The sequence below is a fragment of the Choloepus didactylus genome, chromosome 21 (genome assembly GCF_015220235.1).
Source record: "Choloepus didactylus isolate mChoDid1 chromosome 21, mChoDid1.pri, whole genome shotgun sequence".
NCBI lineage: Eukaryota > Metazoa > Chordata > Mammalia > Pilosa > Megalonychidae > Choloepus > Choloepus didactylus.
This window is the reverse complement of record NC_051327.1, coordinates 44,065,571-44,090,588: the sequence shown is the minus strand read 5'-3', so window position 1 is coordinate 44,090,588 and position 25,018 is coordinate 44,065,571. Positions and strand designations below refer to the sequence as shown.

Here is a 25,018-nt window from a genome sequence, read left to right as displayed (position 1 = left end):
CAGGTTCACGAGAATGCCGCCTTAGAGTGAATGTTTACGGGGTGGGGAGGTGACATACATCCCGCCCAGTGTTCACCCAACACCCTGATTTCCTCAAGAATTGGAAGAGTTTTGGCAGCGTGGTCTAATAGAATGAAAATTAAGTAACTGTCTCCTTCCTTACTTTAGTTGAAGGATTGCTTTTCCAGGCTGTGTTTCCATCTTTCTGTCTACCATCTGTTTGTCCATCTCAACATGCCAAAAATTTTTTTTCTTGAGAATCTTCGTTGTCCAGGCGCTGGGCCTAGGCCAGAGCCCTGAGTCTCACAGGCAAGGCAGACAGTTGTCCAAGAGTCTCACACAGCTCTGTAGCATTACAGCTGCGATAAGGAATCAGGAATAGCCCTAGGCATCTGGCTGAAGAGACTGGATTGAGGGGCTGCCATGCACTGGAGCAGGAGCTGGTGTTTAGGGGGATGGATGGTTGAGTGTCTGGTGTGGGCCAGGCACTTGCCCGGTGCTGGAGCAGTAATGTCTTCTACTAGTTTCCTGCTTAGAAGTGCTGAATTACTGGGATGTCTAGAAATCCATAGTCTTCCCAATAGTGACTCCACTCCATGTTACCTTCTTTTCAGTCTTTATTAAATTCATTTTTTTAATTTCAGAAGGTTTTAAATTTTTATTGTGGAAACATAGATACAACATAACCTTTTCCATTTTAACCACTTTCAAGCATACAGTTCAGTAGTGTTAATTACATTCACAGTGTTTGTGCTACCATCATCACCATCCATTACCAAAACTTTTCCATCACCCCAAACAGAAACTCTAGTTGTTCCTTTTCTTTTCTTTTCTCTCTTTTATAAAAATTAGAGAAGCTATAGTTTTACAGAAAAATCATGCAGAGAGTACAGAGTTTTTCATTGCTTCTTGACTCTTCTTTCTCATGCACCCTGTATCCCATCAATCCATCAACACATCCTTGGCTTTACAGTCAAATATATCCATAATGCAGTCCCTTCTCAACACTTCCTCTACCGTATTTTGGTCTGAGCCACTGCTGTCTCTTGCCTGGATCATCACAGCAGCTTCCTAACTGGCCTCCCTGTTTTGGCCGTTGCCTCACTGCAGGGTGATTCCCTTATCGTCGAGATCATACCATTCTTCTGCTTCAAACCCCGTGGCTTTCCATCCCACTCGAGTAGGTGGAGGTCCAAGGCCATGCCAAGGTCTGCCAAGCTCCAGCTGGCACCTGCTACCCCAGGGACCTCTCTGACTGATGGGACTTGTCTGTGGGTCAGCCTGCTCCAGGCTGCGTTGGTCACCTTGCAGTCCCTTGGACATGCCGCGTGGGCTCCCTCCCCGAGGACTGTGCACTTAGGCGCTCTTCACCCAGATTGCTGGCATGACTTACTCTCTCCCTTCGTTCCTGTCTTGGCTCAAATGGCACCTTGTTGGAGGCCTTGACTGATCCCCTAATCTAAAGTGTTGACCCCATGTCCTGTCATTTTATCCTCCGTCCTGCTTTATTTCTCTTCGTTGTGCTTATCATCTGACATCCATCTATTTATAGTCTGCCGCTTGCCACTAAAATGTGGATTCCGCCAAGTATTTACTGATGAATGGATGAGTGAGTGAATGAATGGATAGAAGATGGTGGCCGTGGAGAGAAGTCTGTGTCCTCCGGGAAAACCGACTTCAGTTTTCATCGCATCAACCCAAAGTCTAGGGGTATTTTCTTCTATCCTAGACCGACTAGATTCTATTACAATCACTAAAGAAGTTCAGTTTTTACTTTTTAAAACTATAAGTTTATTCAAAAAAGGAGAAGAATGTGCCACTTTGGTGTCATTATAAGGTGTTCAGCCACCTCCAGAGCCAATCTGGTTCACTCACGAGTCCCTCGTCTTGTATATGTCGAGCTGCCATTGACCACAGGGAGAAGGGGCCTCAGGCACCCGGGCCATCCCTTCCTCTCCTCCAGGTCTTCCATCGACAGTGAGCCCGCCCTCGTTCTCGGCCCTCTGAAGTCTGTGCAGGAGCTCCGGAGGGAGCAGCAGCTGGCTGAGATCGAGAGCCGCAGGCAGGAGAGGGAGAAGAGCGGCACAGAAGGAGGAGGGGAGGGAGGGGCCAAGCCTCCCGTACAGGAGATGGTGGACGAGTTACAGGGCCCCTTCTCCTATGATTTCTCCTACTGGGCACGGTAAGCTCTCACCTGATTTTCTCTTACCCTCCCTGTTGTCGGTTCTGGTGTTCCTTCCAGTGGGAGGGATGGAACCAGCCAGATGGAAGTCTTTTCATTATTTTAGGTCTGGAGAGAAAATCACCGTTACACCCTCATCCAAAGAGCTTCTCTTCTATCCCCCTTCCATGGAAGCCGTCGTCAGTGGAGGTAAATATCGACTCGTGGGCAAATGACACGTGCGCCTTTGCAACTGTTCCTTTGCCTGCCCTTAACCATTTATTTTGTGGTGTTATAATGAAGCTATCTTCGTAAGCCACCTTCAAGGTTCTTTGGCAGATAGACCTTAGTGTTTGATGAATGAATGAATCAACGAATGAAAAGTCTCCATCAATAAGAGTAACTTCTGCTAATAGGATCAGGGTGATCTTTTGGGGAAAGGAGTTGGTTTGCTTTGACATCAGGTTGACCCCAGAAGGTAGGCAAAAAGCAAAACCATCAAGTACTAAAATGTGAGAATTGTTCTTCCTACATCTGAACTGTTTATGCTCTTTCTGGTTTTCAGCAGGGTTGAAGGGAGGGACTTCTTTGGGGAATGGATAATTCTAAGTGATTGCTTATGGTGTATTTAGCTTCTGGCTCTTGATTCCATGCATCATAGGTTCATTAAACACTGTACATTGATGTGGTTGGTGTTTGGAAATGGAAGGTGTTGAAGAGGTGGCTTTCTAGTGGGCAGGCTCTTTGGGTCAGTCTTCTGCATTGGGTTCTCTAGAGACTAAGCATCATAGCCTCCTCCCTGCTGAAGATCACAGAGATTTTACCTGTGAGAACCAGGGGATAGAAATAATGTAACTCCAGGTTTTGTCAGATTTGCCTGCTAAATTGCTTGGCGACTGAGCAAGGCCTTTCAGGATGGGGAGAGGCTTGGGCCACTTGCAATTATGGAGACTTCTGGTCTATTCAATGATCTCATTTGGAACTAATGTGGAATTTCTCAGTTTTAGACTCTTTAATGGGAAGTCCCCAACCAGAAGGCTCCCTCCCTCCATCACTAACATCCGGTTCTGTTTCTTTCCTCCCTTTTTAGAAAGCTGCCCTGGGAAGCTGATAGAAATTCACGGGAAAGCAGGCTTGTTCTTGGAAGGCCAGATCCACCCGGATTTGGAAGGAGTAGAGATTGTCATCAGTGAAAAGGGGGCAAGTTCACCCCTGATCACTGTCTTTACTGATGACAAAGGTAGCTACAGGTAAGCTTGTGATTAACAAATATTTGCCTGGGACCAGTTGGGGATCCCCAATTTTCTTGGGGTGGGTGTTGCTTTCTCCAAGACTTGAAGCAAAGCTATTTGCAGCATTTCACTCTCTTTTCTTCAGTGTGGGCCCCCTGCACAGTGACCTGGAGTACACTGTGGCCTCCCAGAAGGAGGGCTACGTGCTGACTGCCGTGGAAGGAACCGTAGGAGACTTCAAGGCTTATGCCTTGGCTGGCATAAGCTTTGAGGTAATGCTTGTGCCTTTTAGAAAGCAGTTTTATGGAAGTATAACTGACATACAGTGAACTGCGCATGTTTATTTAGCAAAGTGTACAATTTGATAAATTTCAAAATATGAGCACACTCATGAAAATGCCACAAAATCAAAATCATGAACATATCCATCACCCCCCAAAGTTTCCTTGTACTCTTAATAATCCCTTCTTCCTGCTCCTTCTCCGCCAACTCCAGGCAGTCACCAATCTGCTTTCTGTCACCCTAGGTTTCATTTTCTAGCATTTCATATAAATGGGATCATACAGGATATGTTCTTCTTTTTCTTTTTCTTTTTTTTTTTTTGGTCTGGCTTCTTTCACTCAGCATAATTTGGAGACCTCTTGACTTTAGGATGTTTGTGTACCTTTCAGGGAAGGTTTTAAGCTTTCATCTTTGACTCTCTTCTATGTTGAAGCACACGGATTGTTCCTATAGTGGTGTGTGATGTCTTTCTCTCTTTCCCCAATCCTTCTTGGGAAGAAGCATGCTGTGTAATATACAAAGTGAGCCTGGGGATCCTAGAGTATGAATATTTACAACCTACAGGCCAAAGGAAAAAAATGATAGATTGCATCACATGAAAATTTAAAATTCTATATTGCAGAATACATTTTAAATACATCAGATACATCCAAACTGGGAAGAAATATTTGTATCATAAATAATACCCCAGTTTACAAAAAGCTCCTACAAATCGATAAAAAGACAACCTAATAGAAAAAATGAAGAAAGGATATGAAAAGGCTGTTCACAGAAGTGATGCAAATGACTAATAAACGTAGAAGAAATGCTCAGCCTCATTGATTACTGGGAAAATGGGAAAATGCAAAGGAAGTTGCCATTGATACTGCTTTGTGGGTTAGATTTATAACAATTACAATATTCATTTTTTTGGTGAGCCTGTGTTTTCCTGTGCACAGATAATTTGTAAACTGTACATGGTCACGGCCACTTGGGAATGTAATTTGGAAGTATCTTTCTGAATTTAAAGTGCACATATCCAACAATTCTGCTGGTGGAAATTTATTTCCAAAAAAAGAGAATACAAACGCATAAAGATATATGTGTTCAAGGACATTTAGATTCTTTCCTTTTCCTTTTCCACTGCAAAAATAAGTGACTGGCCCCTGTCTGTGGTTTGCTGACCCCGGCTTTAGAATGTTGTACAGCTGCAAAGAAACAGTGAGGCGGCCCTCTGTAGACTGCAGGGAGACAGCAAGCTGCAGACTTCTGTATCTAGAGTGCCATTTTTGTTTCACCTACTCCACCACCCCCCCCCATTAAACTTGCCAGTTTGTCAACAGTATATGTGATGTCTGTAAAGTGTGTGTGGGCATAGAAAGTTCTGGAAGGCTACACACATTCGTTACTCCTGGGGATGAATGATAGACTCCCCCTTCCTCCGCCCCCAGTGAATAATAATAAAAGAAAAAAAATCCCATCAGAATTACCTCTTGATTTGTGCACTATGATCGTCATGGTCAGTGGAGCTAACTTTGCTCTGGTGTTACTTTCTCTCCCCCAGATCAAAGCCGAGGATGACCAGCCACTCCCTGGAGTCCTGCTGTCGCTCAGCGGTGGCCTGTTCCGTTCCAACCTCCTGACCCAGGACAATGGCATTCTGACGTTCTCAAACCTGGTAGCGTATTCCCCTGCAGTTTAGTGCCCACTCGCCTTCCCTGGAGAGAGCAGGGACGCCGCGTGCGTGGCTTATGCATTACTTGACAATGTGCGAACAGAAAACCAACTCAGAGTGTTGTAAGTTTCTCTGGGGACCAGATCTAATTAGAGGACTGCTCAGGCTAGAACCGACACTTCCACAGAGGCTTCTTGTTTTCTGGTCACCCACTTGTTACTAAGACAATGTAGTTAATTACCCTGGCCACAGTGGTGCCTCACGTGGCATTGCTCTGTTTTCCCACGGGCTTGCATTGTCCATAGCACTGAGTCTTGTTCAGCGGTTGGCTTGTGCTTTCTGTGCAAAGCACGTTCTGTGTGGTGGGGAAGTAGCACTGGCCTTTTATTTGAGATACAGCCTGTGGTCCTGACTGGTGGGGACGACTCAGGACGTGTATATTATTTGGCCATCTCATCTGTCATGAGCATAAAGTGACTCTTCAGGGATGTGGCCGAGTGGCAGTGGGATGTGTCAGGAAGGTTACATGCTATGCGGTGATACACACCTTGCTTTGAATTCCCCCTTCTGAGCCTCAGTCGCTTCATCCGAAAGATTCAGTCATGACTTCTGCCTCACACAGGGCTGTAGTTGGCACAGGATGACGACAGCTGCCATCGTTATCCCTGCACTTGCTATTCCGATATTTATGTAGTAGTAGGGCTGCCATTTCCGTCTGTTATCCTGATCGATCATAACTCGAGTCACCCCCTTTTAAACCCATCCCTAGAAGTGGCAGCAGCAGGTCAGTTTGTGGTTGTCTCTCGGCAGAGCCCTGGGCAGTATTACTTCAAACCCATGATGAAAGAATTCCGGTTTGAGCCATCCTCCCAAATGATCGAGGTGCAGGAGGGGCAGAACCTGAAGATCACCATCACTGGGTACCGGACGGCCTACAGGTGAGCTGTCCCGGCTGGGGTGCCGAATCAGACGTCGACGTCCTGCCCTCCACACGCTCGCCCGGCCTTCAGCTGATTTCATTTGGGAGGCAAGGGTGATGACGTAACGTGAGGGCCAAGGATTTTTGACTACTGCCCTTCCCTTTAGTACCTCAAGCTAGCCTTTCAGTCAGATTTCCTAATGTGGAATTGGCTTGAGGGACTTGTTTAGTTGCTTTAAATTTTTACTTTTAAGAAGTTTTAAATTTGGATTAAAGCTTCAAAAGAAGGAAATGCATTCACTTGGGTAAAAATTCAAAATGTTGAAAAGAATATACAAGGTAGTTTCCCTCCTCTCCCTGTCTCCCCTAACAAGTTCCCCTAACAGGAGGCGACCAATATTTCCAGTTTTTCTGAAAGCTTCTGGAGATAGTTTATGCAAATACTAGCCTGATCGATTGATTTATCGATCTATCGCTCTATCTATCCGTCTACACATGTATTTTTTACATGAATATACAAAAGTACTTTAGATGAAGATTAATCAGAAAGAGTAGGTTTAGAAAAATAGACCTGTTTCAACTGAATATGTGGAATGAAAGGGAAAGTGATTTATTTTCCCTTTGTTAAATGCTTTATTATTTAAGATAAAGCTTAGCAAAAATAAAATAGGATGAAATAGAGCTTAACCCATTTTAATTTCAATTTTCCGGCACCTCCCTCAAAGTATCTTATAAGAGAAATTGCTGACGGCGCATCCTGTGGCAGGAAGGCTAGATTTGAAGGTGGCACAGCTAGATGGATTGTCTGGGCCTTTGAGATGCAGTTCTCCACTGGGCTGTTCTGCACCGTGAGTCACTGGCAAATGCAGGACACTCGACCTGAGAGCCTTTGTGTGCTTCAGAAAACCGTGAGAATCTGATGTTCGTTTCTTCTCTCAACACTCTAGTTGCTATGGTACAGTTTCTTCTTTAAATGGAGAACCAGAACAGGGTGTTGCCGTGGAAGCAGTGGGACAGAACGACTGTAGCATTTATGGAGAAGACACTGTGACAGATGAAGAGGGAAAGTTCAGATTACGTGGATTACTGGTGAGACTTTGAACATGTTTTGTTAGTGGAGGTTTTTCATACAGTGTTTGGAGGTGTCTTTGGCACCTCCAGATAGCTGGCTGTGGGTTGGGCGAGAGGGTTGGGGGTAGAGTAGGGCTCTGGAACCCTCCCAGCCCCTATCCCAATGGGCTCAGCCTTGCCTTTTACCCAGCCAACGTATCAGATTGGGGCTCTGTGGCCAAAATAGTTGGAAAACCTTGGGTTTGGTGCAAACTTTATCTAGTATAGGGTGGTTATGGTTTGGGCCAGGAGTCCCAAACCAAATGTCTACAGGACTAGGTGAGAAATGTGAATGGTTGAAGGAGGCTGGGTAGACGATAGGGAGTGGTGGGGACTGTGGTGAGCTGGAGAGGACAAGGTCCAAATAAAGGAGGCAGCTCCCACTCAGTTCCAGCTCATTGTTACCATGTGACAAGATGGGTTCACTGTTGCCAGATAGTTGGAGGTTTTAAATGAGAAGTCAAATGGATTTCCATATGAAAATGGTTGCTTTTTGAATGTTAACCAATTTTTTAAAAGCCCACAACTTCTTTGTATGGGCCACATTAAAAAAAGAAACTGATTTATCCTTTGGGCTGTTAAATTGCAGCATATGACTTAGGATTTGCAGTGCTTTTCCTCATTTTTATTTGCTCATTCATTCATTCATTCATTGGCTCATTAGGCAGCTACTACATGCATATTGTAGAAGTCACCGAGGTGGGGGTTGGGGGCTGTGGGATGGGACAGCACCCAGTGCTGGGCTTTCAGACTCACCAGCAGGCTGGTCTCCATCGACCGCGGGTCTGGATTGCGTGAGCTGAGATGCGCATCCTTTTGCTGGTTCTTTTATATGGCGGGGTGATGCTGTCCTTTTCCAAAGACAAGAATCTCCACTCTCTGGTGTCAGGGGACCTGGAAGTCAGGTGAGAAGGTTGCTCGGTGAGCATCCAGTTTCCACGCCAGAGGACGTGGATGGCCTTGGGGGTGCTGAGGACTGACAGACGTGTTCTTACCATCCAACGGACAGAGCTGGATGCACACCTGTGCCCTTCTCTGCTCTCCACTCCCTTTCTTTGGGGATTTTTTTGTCATATTAATCAATGTGATGGAAGCTTTACCACTAATGTTCCCTTCTAGCATTCTCTGCTCTGTGGCCCACACTGCCACAGTGATGTACATGTACTCCCAAGGCCCAGGAGGATGCCCTCCGCTGTCTCCCAGTGCTGGGTTTGCTTGTCGTAGCAGGGGTTCCCAGGAGAACAGGTGGGGTGGTTGCTCGTGTTGGCTGTGGGGAGACGCGACAGGTCATTACAGCTGGATGCGAAACTGGTCACTGGAACCAGATTCTCAGCCTCATGCGTCCAGCATATGCACAGCCTTTGCCATTTCATCCTTTGTCCACTGCACAGACGCCTTTCTGCTCTAGTCTGCTGGGTGCAGATCCTGGTGCTTCGTTTCTTAGCCGTATAGGTTGTGTCCTTTCTGTGCCTGTCTCCTCGTCTGTAAAATGAGGATAAAAATAGTCTCTCCCTCGGAGTATGGCAGTGAATACTAAGCTAGTTAATACAGGTAAAAAACATTTGCCAGGCACATGTTTAAAACAACAAAAGGCAAATTCATAAAAACCACCCCAACCACCCTCCAGGTGGCGCTCACTATAGCTGTTAGCTTCCTGCCTCCGTGTGCAGTTTTTCTCATTCCAGCATCGGTAGCAGAGGAGATTCCTGGGAGGGGGCTCTGTGCAGTTCCCTCCCCTTGGTTGAACCCTTTTCTTTGCTTACTGCACCCTTGTGGCTTCACGAGTGAAAATTCTGTGTCACCTGCTTCATCCCCCCCCCCCCCCCCAGTGTTTTGCTGGTGCAGGCATGTTCTTCTAAGCACATTTTATTTTTATTTTTTAAATTTTCATTTATTTGAATTATTTTTTAATGCATTTTTAAAATTGTGAACTTTAACATATATACATTGACAGCAGTAGCATTCAAAGTACGATTTAACAAGTAGTTAGCAAATTTCAGAGAATGTCATGGATCACAGTTCCACAACTTCAGCTATTTCCATTATTGTCAAATATACATACAGAAAGGTGTTAACTTTCAATGTACAGCTCAACAAGCGCTTATATAGGTAATTTCAAAAATTGTTATGGATTACGGTTCCACAGTTTCAGTTCTTTCCTTATTATGAAATATAGGGTATATACAGAAGGGTGAAGACTTTCAAAGCACAATTTGGTGAGCAGCTACAGAGCAAATTTTAAAGGATGTTATAGGGTACAGTCCCACCGTGTCATTTACCTCCTTCCAGCTATTCCAGCCCCCCAGCATCTAAAAGTACATACATTTATATAAAGTTTCAGTATTCGTAGACCTTTGTTAAATCCTCTCTTGTCTGTTGCTACCCCTTCCTCTCACTTGGTCTCTTTCTCCATCTTCAGGGGTGGCTATGCAGTGAGCACCCTAACTTGTTCACATTGAAAGGGGGTATCGACAGTATGAGAAAGGGGGCTGCCTCTGATTGTTGATCTTAAAGAGGCTGTTGCCTCTGAGTTTCAGGGCCTGTCTGGCCTAGGAACACTGGTGGATTTACGTTTCTGAAAGACAAAACTTAGCGAGTCAGTATTTTATAGAATCTCAAGTACGGACCTAGGTATTTGGGGACTACTTTTGGTAAGGGCAAGCACATTTTAATTAATTAGGCCTGATAGAGTTTCCTTCTCCACTGCAGTAGATTTCCATTTTAGTTGCTGCTCCCCTGCGGCCCCTTCCTCCTAATAGGAGCTAACATTCAGAACTTTTTAGAGTCACCCGCTTGTGGGAGCGTACACCTTCCATGTGCAAAGTCTGCTAGGCCCAGTCTTCTAAAGGACCAGCCTTTGACGTTTCTCGTTGAGAGTTTGGATTTGAGTTTGCCCTTCTCCCTGTAGATCTGCTGTTAAAGATTTCCTAAGGATCTTAACCCCGAGTTAGAATGAGGCCCTCGGCCCATGTGTTCATTTGGCCCTTCCAGCAGTGTGCTGGTCAGGACCTCTTAGGAGAGCAGCTGCACCGCTAGTGAATTCTGCCAAAGGACAGAGACGACTCTCTGGACAGTCTGCCGTGAGCGAGGGGACAGGGCCACTCCGGGTCGGAGCAGCTGCCTGGAAGGGATCTGGACCAGCCTGGGCACAGAGCGAGTGGTCAGTGCCTGCTCTACCCTGCCTCAGTGGTACTCCTTGTCCCTCCTGTTCTCCAGAAACAGCTCCTTGCATCTTTTCCCCTGAGGTGCACGTGGCTCTCTTGAGCCACACACAATGCTGCAGTCCTAGGGAGTTCGCGTCTGTCGGTGATCATAAACCGTTAAGTGGTGATGGTTCCCATAGCACCTTAAAATAATCATAGCTCTGTTGTCTTTGTAAAAACACCATGTGCTTATTATATAAGAATTTAAGCAATACAAAGAAAGAGGTGAAAATGAAAAAATCACCCTAGAGCTACCACCTGGAAGTACTTCTGGGTAACATGTGTGCACACTGCTGTAGACACTGCTCTCCATGTAGAGGGGGTTGACGCGTCCGTCACATTAGGAGCCTGAAACTGTTTTGTCCATACTGGTTTAAAAGTAAACTGTCTTCCGTCATAGGGTTCCCCCACTTAGATGCAAATAGACACTTTCGGACCCAGCCCAGTGCTTCTGATCCTAATCGAGGCCTCAGTTGTGTTGTCAGTGATCAGAAATTGGTTTTTAAAAGTTTTTGGTTTTTTTTTCTAATTTTAAAGCAATGACTTTATTTTTATAAACACGATAGATGCCTCTGAATCCAAGCAGTAGAGTAAAAAGTATAGAGAAGAATTTATTAAAAAAAAAAAAAAAAAAAGTAGATCCTACTCCCCAGAAATAATATTCATTTTTAGCATTTGGGGGTGTCGTTCCAGAATTCCAGATACCACCCCAAGCATATATACAGAGAGAGGGCATGGGGGCACAGGGGTGGGCAGCAAGGAAAGAATCATTTTCTAAGAATAAGATTGTGTTATGCTTGCAGTTTTGAAATAAAAAACTAAATTTAATTTCCCTTGGGTGGAAGAAAATGAAATTGAATTGGGAGTAAAGGAATTGCAGTCTTGGGGATATGTTTCTTCATTGTGGGTGCTTTTTTTTTTTTTTTCTTTTGTGGTAAATATGCCTTACAAAAATCATTTTAACCATTTTTAAGTGTACAGTTAACCATTTTTAAGTGTACAGCTGTGACAGTTGAGCACATTGACAATGTTACCACCTTCACCACTGTGCATTTCCAGAACATTTCCTTCATCTCAAACAGAAATTTGTACCTGTGAAGCAGTAACTTCCCTGCCCCTCTCCCCAGAGCCCCTGGTCCCTGCTATTCATGGGGGCACTTTCAAGCAGCCCCTGAGGCAGCTCACATGCCGCAGATTGGGAGGCCCCGTGACACAGTCAGACCAGGCTCACATCACTCACATAAGGAGCCCCTTCCTAGAGAAGTGACTCTGGGGTCTGTTTGCAGCCCGGGTGCGTTTACCACGTTCAGCTCAAGGCAGAAGGCAACGATCACATCGAGCGGTCCCTGCCCCACCACCGGGTCATCGAGGTAAGGCGGTCCCCTTTTCCGCGGGGTCTGGGAGTGACGGCTTCCCTTTCGCTTTTTTGGCCATGCTCCTCTGGCTTCTGCATTGCATATGTTGGGGGCAGTGGAGAGGCTTTAAATCCTAATTAAAGGTCTCTGTGTGATGACATCTTCCCAAGCAGCATCTTCTGGGGTGTTTTTAATGAACATCTTTGCTGTCGGGCATTCAGCAAAAACATCTGAGCTGTTGTTTTCCCACCCCCACCCCCTCTTCCCCTACAAGCCCTGATCGTCGTTCTGCAAGTAAAGGATCTTAAGGCTTAAGTGGCGTTTCAGATCAAGGGACAGTAATAAAGAGGACATGGCCTTAAGCTTAATTGGGGCAGGCCGACCCAGCTTTCTTCATTCAGATGACCTTGTTTATTCCATTTGGTGGTCAGAGTCTTTTGATAGGATCATGATTTAGCTAAATCGAGCCCTACGGAGGTGACCCTCCAGTTCTCGGGAAGTGGCCTAGGGTCCATTGGAAGTCAGGCTCGTGAACAGCTCTTCTTTGCTAGGCTCGGGGCGGCCTTGGGAGGGAGGGAAGAGAGGCCTGCCTCATGGGGGCTTTATTAGGTGGACAATAAGCATAAAGGTTCTGAGGGCTTGGGTTTTGGAGGGTGATGGCCACTTAGGACTTTTTAGCCTAGAGAGTGGATTTTCTTGATGTCTTCACTGTACCTGGCATTATAAATAGCTGTGAAGACTGGGTCCCACACCAAAATGCTTTACAACTTCTACGATTCTCCGTGGTGACCCAGGCCAGGATCAACAAGCAGTAGTGTGGGCAGGCGTGGAGGAGAGAAGTGGGCCTTCTGGGGTCTTGCAGACAGGAGGGCACACACCCCACCCAAGGGGGGCAGCTGTGACTGGGCTCTGCAGGTTGTTGCTAGTTAAGAACGCCTTTCTCTTTTTCAAGACGCCAGAAAATCTGGCTTTGGATATGAAATTTCCTGCTGTCTTAAATGTTGGCAACTAATTAAAACTTACCAAAAAAAAAGAAAAATACTGTGTATATCAAACAAAATGTGTCTGTGGGCCAGGTGTAGCCCCTTAGTATGGGAAATGACACTCACTGTGAATTAGCTCTCAGCCATCCAAGCGCTAGAAGGGAAGTTCCTCCTGCTCAACCCCAGGGTTCTTTATCTCTTTCTAGGTCGGGAATAATGACATCGATGATGTAAACATCATAGTTTTCCGGCAGATTAATCAATTTGACTTAAGTGGAAATGTGATCACGTCCTCCGAGTATCTTCCCACATTATGGGTAAGCTAGAGACCAGCTTTGTAAGATGAAATTAGATGAAATTACTTTTTTTTTCTTTCTAGCTTTTAGACAAATAGGAGCAGGATATTTGTGCCGTTTTAGATCGTGCTAAAGTACTTAAGAGTCCAACAAGTGTAGGAAGGTGATGCTGAGGGTTGGGGTTGACACTTGAGAAACTCTGATTCCAGTTTGCATTTGGGAGGGTGCTTGGGTGCTTGCCGACCATTGGAGAGAACTGTACCTGTTGCAGGTATCTGTTCTGCCAGCAGTCAGTCTTTGGAAGGCTTGGAGCAGAAGCCCAGTGAATGGAAAGACAATTAGGCAGCAAAGCACCTCGTGATTTGCTAAAATTTCATTATGGGTGAGGGTGGCGGGAAGCAGACTGGAAGCCAGGCAGCCCCGATCCTCTTCCCATCACTGAGAGGTTCTCACTTGTTGCCTTGGGCAGGTCACCTCGTCCCCATGTGCCTCGGTTTCCACCTCTGTAAAACGAGGGTGTTGGACTAAATGGCCGCTTAAGGCCTCTTCAGCTGTAGAGAATCTCCAAGTCTGTGGATAAGGAAGAGGTGTTTATAAAATGCCCCGTGACCCCATGGAAGAGAAAGCATTGCTATGGGGTGTATTCCAGGAGGCACTTGGAATTTTATATACAGTAAAGCATGTGGCCTTTTCATCAGCTGGGACTGACTCTTCCTCACGTCCCATTGCCTATGGTAGTGAGAATGGGCATTGAGGCCAGGCTGGAGAGAACCCAAGGCCAGAAACCGCTTCTCGAGGCTGCCCAGAGAACCAGACACAAAATGGGGAAGCCTGAGTGGAACAAGCTCTTGGGGAGTTAAGGCTCCGGGTCAACTGGTGGGCAGCAAGTGGGTTCAGCACGGGCTCCACTGTGGACGGGTGGCGTGGCCTTGGGCCACTTAGCCTGAGTCTCCACTCCCTCCGTCATAAAATGGGACCATAAGCTACTCGTTTTGTAGCTCGAGTGGAGGATGGTGTCCGGAAAGTGCCTGTTGCATACCTGCTGTATCAGGTGGTCATCGAACATTAGCCGCTATTCTTTTAAAATATCATCCTCACAATAACTGTTGCTACTATTGTGAGTGAAAACAAAGGTAGTCAGACCCTGTTTTTAAATCTTTTAATTTCCGTGCACGGCCTGTTAACAGAGTCTCAGATAACTGAGGAGTGCGTTCTGCCTGGCCTGCGAGGAGAGGATGGTGTTTCTTTCAAAGGTCCTCTCCCCTCTCCCCCACCCGCCTTAAGAGGTGCACCTCCCTGAGGATGTCTGCAATGAAATGTTGATTCTGTTTCAATTTCAAAATGCACGTGCTGCTCTGCTTCTGCTCTCCAGGTGAAGCTTTACAAAAGTGAAAACCTCGACAATCCGATTCAGACCGTCTCTCTGGGCCAGTCCCTCTTCTTCCACTTCCCGCCACTGCTCAGGGACGGCGAGGTAACGCCCGGGGCTTGTCTCTGTTTCAATCTTTCTGCTTTTAGTGTAAGGGAACATGTCTCTCATTTTGTTCCTGCAGAAATGGTTGATCATGTGCTCTGAAATCAAAAGCGGTTGGGCTCTGTGGGGATGATTTTTTCTTAACCAGCTGTTTTCCTGTTTACAACAATAATACACATTCATGGCAGAAGATTTTGGAAAAAACAAAAATCAGACAAAATCCCATCATTCAGAAATAACCACTTTTAATGTGCTGATAGGTATCGTTGGGTCGTTTTTCATTGTGTGTGCCCCCATGTGTATAAATTGTGTGTATATCTATTCTGATCAATCAAAACTGGGACCATTCTGAACATTATTTTGTAATCTCTGCTTTTTGATGAAGAACAGATCACAATCTTGCTCCTCGTCATTAAAAGCCTTTTGTAATCTGATTTTTTTATGGTTACATAATACAGGAAATACCATAATTTATTTAACCAAAGCCCTAAAGTTGGACGGAGTTTATTGATTGTGAAGTGTTTATTATCAGTTATAATTGGAGAGAGCAAACCATTGTAATTGGTGTGATAGGAGCAAACTTTGCAAAGAATCTTTTCACTGGTGGACTTAACCTGAGGATGTCAAGGTGAACCTGAGATTGTGACAGTCCCTCCTGGCTTTTCACTACCTGCCACGGGGAAGATGTTCAATGGCCTTTCTCTGCATGAAATGGCTGCAAAATAATGAAACAGGTTGTGATGCAATTTTGGGGTTACCCCCCAATTTCTCCGTATGGGCATTGCTCTTGAAAATAGTCACTTTAAGTAGCAGTTTTGTAATCTAAAGAGGCAACACAACACTGTGGAAACAGCTTGGGTGTTGAGCTCAGACCCTGCTTGGCCAACTTTCTAGCCGAGTCACTCCTGACTCCTTCAGGCTTCGCTTATGTCTGTAAAACAGTGATCGTCACACGACGTTGTCATATGGGTCTCACGGGGTCCGCAGGGTACCTGGCCAATGGTAGGGGCTCAGCACAGGGGGACCATGACCACCACTGGTATCGTCCAGAGATGCTGTGTTCTTAGAACTTGCCAGCTTAGGAGCCCCTTAAGTATCACCCCTTAAAAGTCAACCTCATTTTGATTGAAAACAGTCTTCAGTTTGAATCATCTAATTCATTCATCAGAACTGGCTTATAATAACTTTTTGCATTTAATAAAACCGGATCCTCAAAGAATGGTAGCTGTCATGATCACATGTTCTCTTAAGACAGAGCTGCAGGCTCCGGAAGGCTTGTCAGAGGACTCCAGCTCAAAGGTAGGGTGTGCTGTCCTTACTGACAGAGAAAGCCGCTGAGGTCTCTGCTCTGCAGTTAGCAACCTTAGTGTGGCCCTGTAAACCCAGGGATTTCTTAAAAAAAAAAAAAAAAGAAAGTCCTTTATATGACAGCCATGTGTTAGGTTTCCGTTTTTCCGTTTTCATCTGTTATGCCAAAACTGTCCTTTACAAAAAGAATTTTGCTTCCTTGTGCACAGAATTATATTGTGCTTCTGGACTCCACACTGCCCAGATCCCAGTATGACTATGTCTTGCCTCAAGTTTCTTTCACTGCTGCGGGCTACCATAAACACATCACCTTGATTTTTAACCCCACGGTAAGTAAAAGAGGGAGTTAAGAAAATAGATGGGAGTGGCGAGAGGGAAAATCCACACCTCCTGTGCTGCAGGTAGCAGGCAGGGCTGGAGGACAGCTGTCTAAGGGGCTCTCAGCATCGGGTCACTTTCTAGATTTCTGTTTGTTCAAGCACTGATGCCTCGGTTCCTTTGAGAAGGATAATGGCAAGGAGAGAGGTGCTGTTTAGAGCATCGGCGCCGGTGTGGCTTGGGGGGAAGGGCATCACCTCAACTCCATAATTGGAGGCGCGTTGTGCTTCCATCAAGAGCCACACGATACCTGACCAGGTCAAATTTCTAGGACTGTCTGCCAGATTACAGGAAATACAGAAGAGAGGAGAGCATGTAAACGACAACACAAAATTTAGGTTGTGGGAAACCCTATAGGACAGATACCCTGGAATCTGATTTTTTCTACAAATAAATTGTAAGAGAAATAAAATAAATGGAGGAGATACCTATAGATAAAAAGGAACTTAATTTACCAACCAATTGCAAAAATGTGGGCCTTATTGGATCTAGTGTCAAACAAATAGACTGTAAGCAAAAACAGAACAAAACAGAACGGGCACATTTCTGTCACATTAATGAGAGAATTGTTTATATCGGTGGTTTCCTAAAACGAGCCCTGCAGTAGATCCACCTGAGGGTTACACTCACCCATCAACAGCAACAAAAGTGGATTCTAGGGCTTTATCTCAGACCTGCTGATTCTGAACTTGATGGGGAGTGAGAGTGGAGCACAGGAATCTAAACTCAAAAACAGAAATTTGGCTTCATGGTTACTGGGTTTGTCATTGTTTCTGGGCCTTTTCTGTGGAAAGAATAAGAATTTTATTTTATTATTGGTCCTAGATACAGTCCCTCGTATAGATAGATATTCTTTATTCCTTTTTTATAGCTGGATAGTACTTCATTGTCTGTATATATCACAGTATATTCAGTTAATCTCCTGTTGATGGACTTTTTAGTTGTTCCTAGTGTTTGGCTCTTACAAATAATCCTTTAGCCTTATGCTATGTGTTTTTGATTTGCCGACGTATCTTTGGAATAAATTCCTAGAAGTGGAGTTGCTGGATCACAGGGTAAATGCTTTTGGAATTTTGCTTATTATTGACAGTTCCCTTCCACTGGAACTGTCATTCCCACCAGCAATGGATGAGGGTACCTTTTTTCCCAAGAGTGTGTTCTCAAATTTTTTAATTTTTACAGTCTAATAGATGAGAAGTAGTAGCTCAGTGTAGTTTAATTTGCATTTCTCTCATCTTTTCATATGGTTAAGAGCCATTTGTATGTCTTTTTCTGTGAACTGTCTATTTTTGTAGCCCTTTTTTCTTCTGTTTTAGAAGCTCTTAGGGTTTGTATGTTAGCTCTTTGTATATTAAATGTTTGTCTGAAATAGATGGTTTATGTATTTTTTCCCATTTGTCATTTATCTTTTTACTTTGGTTATGCAAAAATTTATTCTATTTTATTTCTGGGGTAAATGTATCCATCTTCTTGCTTTGAGGTTTTGAGTTCTAGTTAGGAAGCTTTACCCACGTCCGGTTTTCAGAGGAATTCGTTGTGTTTTCTTCTGGTGCTTGAATGGTTTCAATTTATACATTCAAATCTATCCAGTTGGAATTTTTCCAGGTGTAGGGTGTGAAGAACAGTTCCAAATTTATCTCTTCCCACATGCCATTCAGTTACTATTTGGCGCTTTTGAAAAACCATGCCGTGTAGAGGTTGGCAGGATTTTTGACCCTCCTTTAGACATGAGAAGGTGGAACCCAGAGCGGGGATGTGGCTGGCTTGTGGTCACCAGCCAGGATAGAACAAGGCCCTTCTGCTGTGCTCTGGGTTTCTCAGAGTAGCGGCTGGCACTCAGAGACTTAGCAAATGAGGGATCACTTTCCCAGCAACCCTGGAGGAAGGACTTCCCTTGTTCCTGCAGTTGGGACCTGGTTAGAAGGTGCGTGGAGACATGCCGTGACCCCCATGAGGGAAGTCAGGCAGGCATGTAGAGATGCTGCTTGGTGGTGGCCCAGCGGCCGAGCTTTGTAGCTGCTCCAAGAGTGTGCCTGGGAACGTGCCAGGCAGACAAGGCTGCGGCGGGCGGGTAGGAAGCCAAGGGCGGTGCGTCCTGCGTGAGGCCTGGGCTGAGTATTTGCCTGTTGATCCTCATGGCACACCCAGGAGGGAGAGCCCGTTCCTCCTGGTTTTGCAGAGAGGAAATAGAAGCACAGAGAGCTTGAGTAACTCTCCTAGGGTTAGACAGCAGAGCCACAGATCAAAATGAGGTGGTTTGTCCCCAATCCCATGTGGGTGCTGTCGCCTTACCATCTTGCACGTGATGAGCGGCTCAGCGTTGTACACTTCCTGGAGGTTCACAGGCCTTGGGTTTATTCCTTTATTAAGTGTGAACTCACATTCTCGATCTTATACCCGGTACTCCACGCACTGCTATGCCTGTCACGTACTTCGTCTCATTGACTTTTCACTATACCCTCTGCAGTGGGTGCTGCTCATATTATCTCCACTTTATAGTTGAGATGTGGGCCTTGACCCTGGACGAGCTGCCCTCAGAACCTATGCTCATATCCGTTACACTCGACCGCTCCTCACTGAACTGGACTTTCAACTGGGTTTAATTAATTTGCTTTGATGAAAATGAATTAGGATCTAAGGCAAGTTAATAAACACAGCATCTGGCAGTTGGAGGTAAACAGGTGTTCTGCCCTTTCTCTTCCATTTATCAGGTGACCGTCCTGTCCTGCCTTAACCGTCTGGGACCAGTTGCCCCCGCAGTCATTGTGGAAACAGTTTTGTGCTTGTGAACCTCCAGAAAGAGGGGGTCCCCAGACCACACTTTGAGAACCAACTCTTTGGCCCATTTATCTGTTTTATCATTATCTGAAAGTTCTCACGTACTTGATTTCTTCCCTTTTGCGAGGACTGGGATGGGCTAGTTGAGGCACAGGTCCGCCTGCTGTTACAGATACCTAAAATTCTCAGGGGCTTTAGCATGTTAGAAGTTTCTGTCTCATGTCAGCGTCTGTCCAGGGCTCATACAGTGGCTCCGAGGTAACGGGGACCCAGGCTCCCTTGTTGTAGTCGCTCTGCTGTCCTCAAGCTGATGTTGCCCTCATCCAGAATGGCCACCGGGCCAGATGCTGTCTTACTGGCAAGAAGGGAGGGCGCACCATTTCTCTTTTGGGGTGCAGCCTGGGTGGGTGTTGCACCCACCACTTCTGTTCACAAAGCGTTGGCCGGAGTTTAGATCTGTGGTGACACGGGCGAGGGAGGCCGGGCAGTGTGGTCTTTATTCTCAGTGGCCCAGAGAAAAATTGGGGTTTCCACTGAAACAAGTAGCAGCCCCTGCTTCACTTTCTCACCAGGATGGGATCTCTGGGACTCTCATGTTTGTCACTGTGCATCCCTGGAGGAAAGAGTCTCTGTATGTAGCTGGGATTCCATGAAATGAGACTCGTTTACTTTTTTTAAAGATTGAGATTGTTCACATACCATACAATTATCCAGAGATCCAAAGGGTACAATCAGTTGCCCATGGTACCGTCATACAGCTCTGCTTCCATCACCACAATTACTTTTATTTTTTTGAATTTTTAGAACATTTTCATTACTCCAGAAAAGAAATAAAAACAAACAAACAAAAAAGAAACTCAAATCCTCCCATACCCCTAACCACCCCCCCTCCATTATTGACTCATAGTATAGGTATAGTACATTTGTTGCTATTGATGAAAGAATGTTAAAATATTACTAACTGTAGTATGTAGTTTGCAATAGGTATATTTTTTCCCTATATACCCCTCTATTATTAACTTATAGTTATAGTGTCATACATGTGTTCTAGTTCATGAAAGAGATTTCTAATATTTGTACAGTTAATCACGGACATTGCCCACCACTGGGTTCACTGTTTTGTACATTCCCATCTTTTTACCTCCAACTTTCCTTCTGGTGACATGTGTGACTCTGAGCTTCCCCTTTCCACCACATTCACACACCATCCAGCACTGTTAGTTATTCTCACAATATGCTGTCACCTCTGTCCATTTTCAAACACTTAAGTTCAACCTGGTTGAGCATTCTGCTCATAATAAGCAACTGCTCCCCATTCTTTAGCCTCGTTCTATATCCTGGTAACATATTTCATGTCTGAGTTTGCATATTATAATTAGTTCACATCAGTGAGACCCTGCAATATTTGTCCTTATGTGTCTGACTTATTTCACACAATATAGCATCCTCAGGGTTTCTTCATCAACCCATCTTTTTTTAAGATGGTTTTGTTCACAGCCCATACATTCCATCCCAAATAAACAATCAGTGGTTCCCTGTATAGTCACGTATTTATGTATTCACCACCCTCACCACTATCTATATAAGGACATCTCCATTTCTTCCACAAAGAAGGAGGAAGAGTTAAAGAAGGTAGAGAGACAAAAGAAAAAGAAAAAAGAAAGAGAAAAGAAATGACAGTTGGGAAGCAACAAAAGGAAAGAGAACATTAAGCTGAAGTAGAATAAAGAGTCAGACAACATTACCAGTGCCAAGAGTCCCATACCCCTCCCTTATGTCCCTCTCTTATTTATGTTTAGCTTTGGTGTATTGCCTTTGTTACATTAAAGGAAGCATAATACAATGTTTCTGTTAACTATAGTCTCTAGTTGGCATTGAGTATTTTTCCCCCAATACCACCCTATTTTCAACACCTTGCAAGGTTGACATTCATTTATTCTCCCTCGTGTAAAAACATATTTGTACATTTTATCACAATTGTTGAGCACTCTAGGTTTCACTGAGTTATACAGTCTTTATCTTTCCTTTTTCGTTCTGGTGTCCCACATGCTTCTAACCTTCCTCTTTCAACCATACTCACAGTCATCTTTGTTCAGTGTACTTACATTGCTGTGCTACCATCACCCAAGATTGTGTTCCAAACCTCTCACTTCTGTCTTTTCCTGTCTGTCTGTAGTGCTCCCGTTAGTATTTCCTGTAGCGCAGGTATCTTTTTCACAAACTCTCTCATTGTCTTTTTGTCAGAGAATATTTTAAACTCTCCCTCATATTTGAAGGACAGTTTTGCTGGATACAGGATTCTTGGTTGGTGGTTTTTCTCTTTCAGTATCTTAAATATACCAATATATCACACCACTTCCTTCTTGCCTCCTCCTACTGAGAAATCCACACATAGTCTTATCAAGCTTCCTTTGTATGTGATGGATTGCTTTTCTCTTGCTGCTGTCAGGATTCTGTCTTTGTCTCTGATGTTTGATAATCTGATTATTAAGTGTCTTGATGTAGGCCTATTGAGATCTATTCTGTTTGGGGTACACTGCTCTTCTTGGATCTGTAATTTTATGTCTTTCATAAGAGATGGGAAATTTTTGTTGATTATTTCCTCTGTTATTGCTTCTGCCCCTTTTCCCTTCTCTTCTCCTTCTGGGACACCCATGACATGTACATTCATGCGTTTCATGTTGTCATTCAATTCCCAGAGACAATGCTCATATTTTTCCATTCTTTTCCCTATCTGTTCTTTTGTGTGTAGGATTTCATATGTCTTGTTCTCCAGTTCCTGAGTGTTTTTCTTCTGCCTCTTGAGATCTGCTGTTTTATGTCACCATTGTGTCTTTCATCTTGTGTTGTGCCTTTCATTTCCATAGATTCTACTAGTTGTTTTTTCGAACTTTAGATTTCTACCTTATGTTTACCCAGTGTTTTCATTATATGCTTCATCTCTTTTGCCATATCTTCCCTAAACTTTTTGAATTGATTTAGCATTAGTTGTTTCAATTCTTGTATCTCAGTTGAGGTGTGAGTTTGTTCCTTTGACTGGGCCATCACTTTGTTTTTCTTAGTGTAGGTTGTAGTTTTCTTTTGTGTAGGCATCTGGTTTCCTTGGTTACCCCAATCAAGTATTCCCAGACGAGAATGGGCTCAGGTCTCAGAAGGGGGCAATATTCAGTATCAAGTCTCTCTGAGGGTGTGTCTTAGAAGATTGACACACCCTGTGAGGCCTCAAGCCACTGTGCTTCTCCTAACCTGCCCAGCAGGTGGTGCCTGTCAGTCTGTAGCTCCTGTCTGGTGTAAGGATTATGGCCCCCTTAGTTTCTGTTATGGCTGTTTTCCCTCAGGCTCTGGGGTCTGGTTCTGAATGGAAGGCTGGTGGTAGAGCTGGGTACCACCTCCTTCCTCTTAGGGAAGATACACTCCCTAGGGACTTATCATCTGCATTTCAGTAGATTCTTGTCTCTCTGACTCTGATATCTCCATCCTTGTCTGGGTCAGAGTGCTGTGAACTGAAAATGGCTGCAGCTTTTTCCACTGAGCCACCCAGGTTGAAAAGAGAAGAAGGGACAGAAAGCCCCCTTTCAAGGCCAGTCCATGGTCCCCCCAGCTTCACCCACAGGCCAGAGATAGCACTTGGTTCTCTGGGCTCCCCCTCCCAGCACAGAGAGGTCCTCTGACCCTTTAAGTTCAGTCTTCACTAAAAGCCTCTTGTCTGCTTGTTGGGGATTTGTAGCTTGTATTAAGCAGTCCATGCTTGCTAATTAAAACCCCAGTTGGAGCTGGGCTGAGGTATATCCGCTTGTTCAGAGAGTGCTCTCTCTAGCACTGCGAGGCTTTGCAGTTCAGGCTGTGGGGGGAGGGGGCTCCTGACTTGGGTCCGCAGTTTTATTTACAGTTTATGCTGCGATCTCAGGCATTCCTCCCAATCCAGATTGGTGTATGATGTGTGGACAGTCACGGTTGTCCCCCAGCAGTTATTCCAGATTATTTAGTAGTTGTTCAGGGTAGTTTATTAGTTGTTCCAGAGGGACTAGCTAACTTCGACTCCTCTTTATGCTGCCATCTTCTTTCAACTCCCCCATTTACTTTTGAGCCACAGAGATTCCCTGCTCTGCAGATCTCTTTGCCTCCTCAGTTTGCAGAGTGAACGTTCAGAGAGTGAAGAATACTTTGTTGAAACCTGTTTGTTCCTGTGTTTCAGGTAACAGGGAATGAGAGTTTGGATAACAGAGGATTCATCTGAAAAGTTGTCCAAATTGCTTCAGTTCCTTCCTTTGGCTGGTGAAAGTTTGGATTGTGAGGGATACCCTGGCTGTCCTGGGGCAGCCAGTCTGGAAGGCTGAGTGGGTCCCAGATGTGTAATAATGGCTGTTAGATAAATGGGTGAAATTACCGAGGAGTAATGGTGTGCTTGGTGTTTGCAGAGGAAACTGCCTGAGCAAGACATTGCCCAAGGATCTTACATCGCGCTGCCCCTGACGCTGCTTGTTCTGTTGGCCGGTTACAACCATGATAAGGTAGGAAATCCAGAGGCCTCCTGAGCAAGCAGGATGTGTCAGAGAGAGAGAGTGATTCCTCATGGCTGTGGAAGTGACAGCTGAAGAATGCCCAGCATTACAGAAATTATAGCATTTTAGTGCTGGAAGGGACCGTAAGGCACCAGGTCTTGTCCCTCAGCTGCCTGTCGAGGCTGTACCATTTTTCCTAGTTCTTAAACTTGGGCTACTTCCAGGAATGTGCTGTACTCAGAGAGAGCCCTGCCTGCCTTATTTTGGATCCCCCCCCACCCCCCCACTAGCACACGGTGGGTGGCACCCATACCGAGGAAGGGAGGCACGCTGGTTGGGGAGACTCGGAAACATCTGTCTGGCCAGCAGCTTCTCCCGGCATCTCTCTCTCTCTCTCTCTGTATCTCACAAGCACTCTCTCTCTTTTTTCTAGCTCATTCCCTTGCTGCTGCAGTTAACAAGTCGACTGCAGGGAGTCCGCGCTCTCGGCCAGGCAGCCTCTGACAATAGCGGCCCAGAAGATACGAAGAGACAAGCCAAGAAACAGAAGACGAGGCGGACGTGAGGAGGAGGGGCAGTTGAAATCTCACTTGGGACAGGCCACTGTGTGGGGCCACTGCCCCACGCTTGCAACAGAAGCATGCATTTGACAACCTTCAGACACGTGCTCTTCGCCCATTCCCCCGCCGTCGGCATCGCTGCCTGTACCTGGTGCCCCCTTCGTGCAGCCCCTCGGCACACTGCAGTAAATGGACCCTCCTGTCACTCTGCTGAACACAATTTATTTTCTGAGTTGGAAATAATTTATTATTATTATTATTTTTGTCAAAGAAGTATTTTAAGCTCTGTTGGTGATGTGAGAATATAAGTCTTAATCTTCGGCATTCATTTGAAAGAAGAATTCCAGTAAATGTGATTTTTGGTTCCATAACAAAGTACATTTTGGGTTTACCTTTTCCCTTAACTTCCCTTGGCATCCAGGATCCCTGCTGGAAACTGCAGCCACCTGTATCCGCCACCAGGAGGGTGCACCCGGAGGTGAAAATCAATAAATGGCCCATTCATTTGTGTTGTAGCTCATCTCAGATGTATTTCTTGGGTGACGTTGGCATAATGCTGGGGTCACATATTGAGATGCCTCTGGGGGCAGGCAGGAGTCCTGAGTGAAGTGGATGGGGGTGCAGCTGACCCACGGTGGCTATCTTTTGACTGCTGTGATAGGAAAATAGGGGTGAGTGGGGATTGTGGCAAAGCAAAGAGCCCCAACCCCATCCAATGGAGCCACGGTTACTCAGCTCCAGACCACTGCTGCCTTGCAGGAATTTGTTGTCCATTTTCTAAGAGAAGTTAGAAAGACCAAGTTTTATGTGAAATCTTCCAAAT

General features: G+C 45.2%; 1 protein-coding gene across 2 annotated transcripts in view; it reads left to right on the top strand.

Annotated features, from left to right (window-relative positions):
* The window catches only part of LOC119518034 (nodal modulator 1), a 57,341-nt gene extending 32,631 nt beyond the window's left edge, over positions 1-24,710 (top strand). Inside the window, exons 19-31 of one of the 2 annotated variants that reach the window (XM_037815138.1) lie at positions 1,964-2,182; positions 2,289-2,371; positions 3,252-3,411; positions 3,539-3,665; positions 5,219-5,332; positions 6,140-6,267; positions 7,196-7,337; positions 11,848-11,931; positions 13,106-13,216; positions 14,568-14,669; positions 16,187-16,306; positions 23,552-23,644; positions 24,069-24,710. In XM_037815138.1, coding sequence (XP_037671066.1) covers positions 1,964-2,182; positions 2,289-2,371; positions 3,252-3,411; positions 3,539-3,665; positions 5,219-5,332; positions 6,140-6,267; positions 7,196-7,337; positions 11,848-11,931; positions 13,106-13,216; positions 14,568-14,669; positions 16,187-16,306; positions 23,552-23,644; positions 24,069-24,200 — 1,615 coding nt within the window. In that variant the 3' untranslated portion in view covers positions 24,201-24,710. The remainder of the gene's footprint in view (positions 1-1,963; positions 2,183-2,288; positions 2,372-3,251; positions 3,412-3,538; positions 3,666-5,218; positions 5,333-6,139; positions 6,268-7,195; positions 7,338-11,847; positions 11,932-13,105; positions 13,217-14,567; positions 14,670-16,186; positions 16,307-23,551; positions 23,645-24,068) is intronic. The other variant, XM_037815139.1, reaches the window with a different exon arrangement.
* Positions 24,711-25,018: the final 308 nt, after the last annotated feature.